Below are 9451 nucleotides of genomic sequence, written 5' to 3' on the forward strand. Positions count from 1 at the left end.
CAGGTGGCGGAACCACTGAGCTTCACAATCCCAGGCCCTATTTTGAGTTTTTTATAGACAAGAAGCCAGGCAATATTCAAGTAATATCTGTTTTATTTCATTTAACATTATAATCTCAAAATTCACCTGTTTTCCTACAAATGACTCACATTTACCCTTCTTTATGGCTGAATAATACTCAGTTGTGTATAAACACCATGTTTTCTCTATGCACATGTTGATAGATATCTAAGTTGTTTCTATAATTTAGCTATTGTGAATTGTATGTATCATTATAATATGATGTTTTTAACTCTTTTTTTAGGAAGATCCCCAGGAGTGATATAGCAGGTCAAATAGAATTTCTATTTTTCCATTGTTTTGAGGAGTCTCTGTATAGATTTGCATAATGATTGGACTAATTTACATTCCATTCAGTAATGCAGAAAGGTTTTTTTCCCTCACATCCTTGCCAGCATTTGTTGCTTTTTGAGTCTTTGGTGACCCAAATAAGCCATACTTATTGGAATGCAATGGAATTTCAGTGTTATTTTGATTTGCATTTTCCTTGTCACCAAAGGTGCTGAGCATTTTTTCATGTACTTATTGGTCATTTGTACTTCTTTTGAAAGGTGTCTATTCATTTCAGTTGCCCAGTTTTTTGTTGAGTCTTTTGTATATAGCGGCCTAATATTTTTCAATTCTTTATATGTTTTAGATTTTAGTCTTTTATAAGAAGGGTGGGTATCTAGCAACAGAATCTTTCCCATTCTGTAGATTGTCTCTTCACTCTGCTTTGCTGTGCAGGACTTTTTCAATTCGATGAAATCCTGTCTATTTTTGGAATTATTTCTTGTGTAATTGAGGTTCTGTTCAGGAAGTCCTTGGTTGTGCATATGTTGTCAAATGTTTTATCTATTTTCCACCAGATTCAGTGTTTCTATTTTTTATATATAGGTCTCTGATTCATTTTGATTTAATTTTAGTATAGAGTGAGAAATATCGGTCTAGATTGATTCTTCTGCGTGCAGTTAACCAGTTTTCCCCAGCAGCATTTGTTAAAGAGGCTATCTTTTCTCAAGCATTTTAGCCCCATTTTCAGTGATCAAGTGGCTAACAGTACATGTGGTTTTTCTCTAGTCTCTTTGTCCACATGTCCATTATGTGTCAGTACCATTCTGTTTTTATTACTGTAGCTTTGTAGTCTAACTTGAAATTGAGATTGTAATGTTTGGCTCTTTTTGCTCAGGATAATTCGGCTATTTTGAGTGTCTTCTAGTTCCATGTAAATTTTAAGCTAGTCTTTTCATAATTCTGTGAAAAATGTTGTTGGTATTTTGAAAGGAATTTCATTAAATAGTTTTTAGTAATATGGCTATTTTGATAATTTTGATTCTGACTCTCCATTAGGATAGTCTGACTTTCCATTAGGTATTTGTTTATTTGTTTGTTTGTGGTGCTACTATGAATGAAATTGTTTTCCTGATTTCTTTTTTGGTATATATAAAAAAATAAACACAACAAAATTAGACTCCCCAAATAATAGACACAATTAAAAAATGGGCCACCAAAGTGAATACATACTTCTCAGAAGATGTACAAATAGCCAATAAATACATGAAAATATTCAATATTGCCTGCCATTAGAGAAGTACAAATTAAAACTACATTGAGATACCATCTTAACCTAAAAGGAATAGGTGTTGACAAAAAAAAAAAATCTAATAATAATAAATGCAGGTGAAGATGTAAGGAAAAGGAACTCTTCTACATTGTTGGTGGAATATAAACTAGTGCAACCATTATGGAAATCAGTATGGAGATTCCTCCAAAAGCAAAATATAGAGATCCAGTTGACCAGCTTCCCTCTCCTAGGTATCTTCCTGAATGAGTTTAAACCATCATATTACAGGGATGCATGCATCCTCATGTTTATAGCAACACAATTTATAATAGCTAGTGGAAACACTGTGTATGACCATCGTTAGATGAATGGATAAGGCAAATGTGGTATTTATATAAGTGGAGTACTCCTCTGCCATAAAAAAATATGAACTTAAGACATTAGTAGGTAAACACGTGCAACTTGAGAATGTAATGTTAAGTGAAATAAACACACAGCTCAAACATCATGTTTCTGCTTTTATGAGAAAATCAGTATATATATAAACAGTAAAATAGAAGATAGATATGAAGGACTTCAAATAATTCCCTAAGTTATCCTGCTTTATCAAAAATACTTTATATATGCAAGTTCATTTCATTTATACTGTCAATTTCTTAGTTCATTCAAAAGAAAGTTTTGTGTTATTTCAAGAAAATATTCTTGACTTTGAGTAACTACTTTGAAGATAAGGATACACACTGTATTAACTATTATTCTCTTATTTTGTTATGAAAAATTTTTCATAAAATTAAAAAAAACAAGCTAATCATATAACAGAAACAACCTTTTAAGTGAGCATGTGATTTAAGTACATGAACTATTTTACAAGCAACAGTAGAAAATTTATGCACATAGCTGTAACCATGCATACAAACATACAAAAGGCCTGTCAACTCAAAAAAATCCAATAAGAAAAAGAAAGAAGAAAGCATAGACATGAACAGATGAAAAAATGTAAAAAAGAACATAGTGTCCCCTGTTCTTGAGGACTCTGGCATTCTCAGAATGTTGTGAGTCATCTCTACTCCTCCACTGACAGGTAGCAGTGTCAAGTGGCCTATTGCAATTCTGCCATTGGCTCTGTTTGCTCTGTCCAGTTTACTTCTCTCACTTTCCCAAGCTCTCCTTTTGCAATTATACTCCAGTACTGTCCAGCCTTTCTCTGGTCTGCAACTTCCTGTGGTCAGGCAGAAGGGAGTAATCCCACCCCTGTGTACCATTTGATTCTGATGGCTTTTCTCTCTCCCCTTTCTTCACAGGTCAGAGAAGCACTTGTCCTTTCTGGATTTCAGTTGGACCCAGATTTTAGTGGTTTTAGGATCTGGCAGGAAATAGCCTCCACAGTTACTGATTTGAGTTGTTTTCTCCACCGCATGATCCCATGTCCCAGTTGTTCAACTTCACCAGAGGTCTCTTCGCAACCCACAAGTTCAGTGGCATTTAGCAGAAGAGACTCCTCGTGTGTGGATTTCAGTAGTATTTGGGAGACTACAGGAGGAAGCTCACATGAGTGCAGAGCTCAGGGAGATTTGGAAGATGTTGGGACAGTACCTGGTCTGGTTCTGCTCCAGTGTCTTCTCTGGCTCCCACCTGTCATAGCCATTATAAGTCCCTGTGATTCTCACTGTTGCACAAAATGGCTTAGTGCCTGGTCCTGGACCCTTAATCAAGACTGTTCTTTGGTTCTCTCCATCCCTAAATCTTGGGTTCAACAATGCTGTTTTAGTCACTGATTTTCTGGCTTTTGCTTATCTTAGTACCTTGATTTGAGGAGACCTTCTCTTGCAAATAGTTCCCTCATTGGGCTCCTTCTCTAGTGGGAAGAGTTAGGACAGGTGGGCATTTTTAGGTGGCTGTTAGCCTTGCAGGTGCTGCTGTACTGAGCTTCTTCTCTCAGGGGGATTTGAACTTTTCCTAAGATGACATGTTCACTGTATTGTAAGCAGTGTCAGGATTGAGAAGCAGCCTTGCTTTTTATTCTAAACACTCCTGTTACTGGATTTTATCTGATGGCCTTCTTGTTCAAGTTGCCTTTCTGTGGTTGAGTTTTTTAGGTCCCCCCCAACCCCATCTGAGTACTTGTGGCCTTGATGAACATTTTCTGAGAGTCTCCTGAGTGCATCTGCCTCTAGCTTGTTCCTTCTCTTCCTTTTTTTCTTATTTAAGAAACATTTCTTAGACTTTTCCCCCTTCTTGTCAGTCAAGTTATCCTAGTAAAACTTTCAGTTTGACCTAATTTAGGTCAAATGAATTTCTCAGCATTTTGATTACTTGGAACAGATTACTGACTTTTCTTCCTCTTACATCACGTCTCTGTCCTCCAATGGCTATAACTCCTGGGTATCTTCACTGCAGTTCCATAATCTGTATTTCCAAAAATGTTGATATATGCTAGTGGAAACATTTTTATGACTATCATGAATTTTCCTGTTTAGTTCTCATAGAAGTGATAGGAATATAAATATTTTGCAACATATGCTAAACCAGTAAAAAAATGTAAACTAGTGGATGAAAAAAGATACATAAGTGTAGGGATGGGGAGTGCGAGTTGTCCATTTTGCTAAAGGAATCTTACCTTTATATTTTGTTGAGTAACCTCTCGTGATTATTTGAATCCTGTTTGTAAACTGGTTAAGACCACCAAGAGCACTTCTGGTTGGTTGGATTTGAACCTAGTATTGTTGGCTTACAAATTTCTCATAGTGCATGCTACCCTTAGGAGCTGTAACCGTGCACATTTTAAATCATTTTTAGTTCTGAAATAATCTTTGACTAAGTATGGCTAATGTATGTCTTGCTTACTGTATTGCTAGCTAGTTATCTTTATATTAAATGTAGACTACATTTCCATTCAGATTTTGAGCAACCTGGCACAACTTTGAGCCCTGAAGCTGCGTGATGCCATGAGTCTTAAGGCTTCCATCAGCTTGACTAAACTTCTGACAGATTTCTTCAAGTCTGTAGTCTCCTGATCCCTCTAAAAAGAGCATTTATGGGGCTGGGGATTTGGCTCAGTGGTTCTGCCACCTGCCTTGCAAGTGCAAGGGCCCAAATTTGATCCCTGGTACCCCCAAAACAAAAAACAAACAAATTAAAAGAGCATTTACTTAAAAAAAAAAGAACCCAAAACCTAAATAACCTGAATTTGTAAATTCTTTCTCTCCTCCCTCAAGGTACAGATTTTCTTCTAGTTTCATACCAGTTTTAGAATACTCTGCTGTCTTTGATATGTAGATCATCCCATTGCAGAATGGTGGTCTCTGTGGGAGGTAGTAGTTAGCACACATAGAGGGTATAATCACCTTAACCAGTTTACCCTTAATATACTCCAGCATTTTTTAACTAGCTCCCCCCCAGCACTTAGAACCTTTCTTTTGTTTCATTCCAGTGGATTCAGACTCTCTCCCTTTTTGCAGTAGTTTTGAATAAAGGCTCTCTTAGCAGCCTAACTTGCCTGGTGCTGTTTCTCTTAGTAACTGCAAGTGAAGGCCTTAAAGTCTTAACTGCCATAGGATTCTGACTCCATTTGACTACATAAGTCACATAACCTCATCAAAGTTGAGTTCCCATCTGAATAAAATATAGATAATGGCACCTACCTACAGGACTCCCAGTGAGGATGATTTGGGTTAGTGAATATAAAGCACTGAGCATGCTACCTGATGTGTAGTATACACTCCTTAAAATTTAGGTCCTATCTTTTGGGCTAATGACTACATGAAATGCTTTTCAATAGCTCTTTCCTTAAAATAGTAAACTTCTCTTCTGTATTACAGTATGATTCTGTTTCCTGTATTGTCAATATGTACTCTTCCAGATATCTACTTTGCAAAATGAAGTCTATTTGTTCTTGAAGCAAAGAGAAAAATGCATCAGAAACAATGAAGACAAGCAGCTAGATATACCTCTGAGCCTGAAGTGTATAGTTATTTAGGGTAAAAGGATCATTTACTTCTGAGGTAACATCAAGAAACAGCATCTGTGGGAGAGAGACAAACTGAAATACTGCATATGTTTTCAGACAGTCTAGCAAGTTATGTTCTCCAACAAAAGAAGAAAAGTCTGTGCTTTTTATATTTTGAAATATATAAATCAAAATGTCTCCTACTTAGGCTTTCATAGAACCAAAAACTTAAAAAACTAATAATATCCAAATAACTGCTTTTAATAGATACTATCTTTTAATAGATACTATATCTATTTTAATAGATACTATATTTTATTTTAATAGATACTATATTTTAAAATGCAGGTTATAATACTTTATTTTCTTGGAACTGTATTTTAAAGCATTGCCCATACCCCTATGTTTTAAAGAACTGTATGTGGAGTAATATGTATATATTTGGAACTTTCTCTGTGTGTGTGTGTGTGTGTGTGTGTGTGTGTGTGTGTGTGTTGTGTGAGAAGGAGGTCGTGGTAATATATATTTGGGAACTACAGTACTATTTTCTGACTCCATGTCATAAAAATGTCTAGTCAAACATTTCTCCATTCATTGTTTGCTGTAGCCATAAAACTATGCCCCCCACCCCGTTCTTTCTCTCTCTCAAGAAGTAATCTGAGCAAAATTCACTTGAATTACTCTCTGATGTTTAACGATCTGTATTACTGTTTGGAGACCCTGCTTGCAATTCTGATTTACAAAGATAACAGTGAAGATATGGGTCAGTTTGAAATGCCAGAAGTCTTGCATTGATGTTCCATTCTTAAATACAGACACAATGATGTTGTTGTTGGTCTTTTGTTGGAGGGGGTCTTTCAGGTTTGTTGTTGTTACCTCTTACAATCTGTTCACTATTTTTGTGCTTCCTATTAATGGAGACTTATTACACTAGGTTTATATTTTTAGAACATTTGCTCTCATCTCCCTTCCCTACTTAAAACAGTTTTATGTTTCAGGGAAGGGTTACAAAACAAAAAAAAGGCAGAACCTCATAAGTTATGTGAATACAGATAAAAGGACATACTGTGGTTTATGATGTCTAGCTACCCCACCTGGAAAGAAAGAATTTAGAAGCAAAATTAAAAAAAAAAAATGTGTGTCAATACAGAAATAATATATGCCTATGATGAATTAAAGATTTAGTTAGTTATTACGGCCCCCAGTTGTATATATTTTATCCTAAAACACCATTTGGTTTAATAAAATATAGAACTGAGGCTATTCTTAACATCAGTTTCATAAGCTTAATTATAAAGGTTATATTTTAGAGAACAAAAGCATTATTCATATGTCTGTTCATGTCTTCTAGGTTTATCTTGCAGATTATGGACTTTCCTACAGATATTGTCCCAATGGGAACCACAAACAGTATCAAGAAAATCCTAGAAAAGGCCATAATGGGACAATAGAGTTTACTAGCTTGGATGCCCACAAGGGAGTAGGTGAGTTCCTTCTTTCTTTTTCTTATTTTTATTTCAGAAGAATGATTAGAGTCAAGAGTAATAAAGATGTATGAAATGACCTTTATATAGTCAGTTTGAAGAGTGAGAGCAGTGGTGAGACTTTTATGAAAAGTAGTGAATTCCTGTTGCACCAATGAATATTTCCTCAAACAGTGGACTGAGATATGGACTCTGACACGTGAAGAAGGAACAAAAGAGTGTTGAGTAAACAAAGCCTGATGTTCATCTTACCTAGACAATCACTAGTTTGTATATGTTAAACTTGGAGGTCACTGCTCTATTTTTACACCATTGTGAATATCACAATTGATAAAGGTGCACATGTGGATCTATTTTTCTTTGTGCCCTTCTCAGAGCTATAGAAGATAGCATCTCTCAACAATCAGGATATCTCTTCTGAAAATATAAAGTGTTAACTTGTGGAAATCTCTTCTCGTTGCCTTTCATATATCTTACTTATTTAAACTCACTTTGATGGTATTGGAAACACATTTGCAGGTAAATTACATACATAGTCCTTTTATTGGATATTGATTGTACTGCCTTGCATTCCAAGGCAGACTTAATTCAACAATTCCCTAATTAGTTAAAGTCATAACCTATGTCTTGTATTCATTTACCATTAATTAAACCTTAGCTGTTTATTACTCTGCAGTCCAAATCCAATAGCCGACCCAGGAAGCCATGGAAAAGGAAGTAGAAGGTCAATATTGAAAATATATGGTGCTGAGTCCCAGTGATGGTTGCTTTGTTCACAATCAATATGGTCAATGCAACTGTACTTTCTTAGTTGCTCTGTCAGCAAGACAAAAAGTCAATTCTAATGTTATGCTAGTGAAAAAAGGTGATTATTGAAAAACTTTGGCTTTCAAAATTATATTCTTTGTTAACTTTGTTTATAAAAGTATTTTGAAATATGCCAAACCAAAGAAACAGTTTTTAAACAGCTTTGAAAGGACCACATTGTTACTAAAAAGAAATTAGATGTTTGTAATTGCTAGTGGTTGCAGAACTGTTACCTGGCCTAAACTGCTACTTCCTAACAAGTTTGAATTGGCACAAACAGCAGTATATTATTGTCTTTACTATTAAAAGGGCCATTGACCATGTAATGCAGAGGGTCTTGATCATTTTCCAGAGCAGTTCAAACCTACACTAATTTGGAGTGTTGATGAAAAAGTGAAGCAAGTGTGTCACTAGTATACCTTCTTGTCAGGAGGACTCCTTGCTTATGTTTTTCTGAAACAGAAATTAGATTTTACACACCAGAATAGAGTAAAAGAAATCACTACATTTATGTCAAGTAGTTTTGGTATAAAGGTAATGATCACTCAGAAACTGAGCAGAGTTGTTAATTTTTCACCACTAATATTATTAATAAATTGGTGAGCATTTAAATATAAAATAGGTTGTGACTTTAAAATACATATGAAACACGGTGTTCTGGTACATACTGTAATCTCAGTATTTTGGAAGCTGAGTCAGGAGACTCACAAGTTTGAGCCCAGCCCGGGCAACTTGTGGGACCTTGTTTCAAAAAAAAAAAGGTGATATTATTTAATTCAGTAGAAAGGCCCTAGTTTCAATCCTCAGTACCACAAAGAACAAAACAACAAAAAGATACATAAGAATCCTAGTGCCCATTAATTGTGTTTTTTTTAAAAAACTTTTCACTCCCAATGAATTTTGCCAGATTTATTTTTGTGATACCTGATAGAATATTTGGAAACCTGAAAGTATTTTTTAATGTAATGGTATAACTGGAAATTCATCATATAGATCCATTAGCATTAGTCCAGTTTTGCTAGTAATGATACTAATTTATGGTTGGGCCACTTATTTAAACTTTTTAAATATGTATTCATTTTGATCCTGAATATTTAAATAACTAAGAAGCCACTGTGACTACAGAGGGAAAGAAGAGATGTTATGTCTTATTCTGGCCAATGTTTGGGCAGTGGTGATTCTGAGAGTCCTCTTCAGTTATTCCATGGTTTGAAGTTTTCGTTGTGCTGTCTTTGTGAAAGACTTGGAACACATTTTTATTTTGTACACCATTTAAACATTTTTTCCATTAAGTCATAATACATGTTGACAAATGGGATATATTTCATCACTCTAGGTCTTTTGGGAGAAGACTGAACTCAGAATCATCATAGAAAGATGATACTATATTCCTGGAATAGATACTCAGGGAAAACCCTACATTAAATATTTTCAGTATTTGGTAGAATGAATATGCATTTTTATCCTAGCTTGTCCAGAATTCCTATAAAGTAGTATATTCTCTTAATGCATTTTAAATATCATCTACTTTACACTCTTGGACATATCTGTATCTTCATGTAGATATAGATACACTCATATATATGTGCGTAGTATATGCATAGATGTAAA

General features: G+C 35.0%; 1 protein-coding gene across 9 annotated transcripts in view; it reads left to right on the forward strand.

Moving 5' to 3' along the window:
- The window catches only part of Vrk2 (VRK serine/threonine kinase 2), a 98110-nt gene that overhangs the window by 53265 nt on the left and 35394 nt on the right, over positions 1–9451 (forward strand). For all 9 annotated transcript variants that reach the window (XM_010615891.2, XM_019206291.2, XM_019206289.2 and 6 more), the window contains one exon: positions 6901–7033. In XM_010615891.2, the coding sequence (XP_010614193.1) occupies positions 6901–7033 (133 nt within the window). The remainder of the gene's footprint in view (positions 1–6900; positions 7034–9451) is intronic.

This window comes from Fukomys damarensis, unplaced genomic scaffold (assembly GCF_012274545.1).
Source record: "Fukomys damarensis isolate Sample0158 unplaced genomic scaffold, DMR_v1.0_HiC HiC_scaffold_2, whole genome shotgun sequence".
Classification (NCBI taxonomy): Eukaryota; Metazoa; Chordata; class Mammalia; order Rodentia; family Bathyergidae; genus Fukomys; species Fukomys damarensis.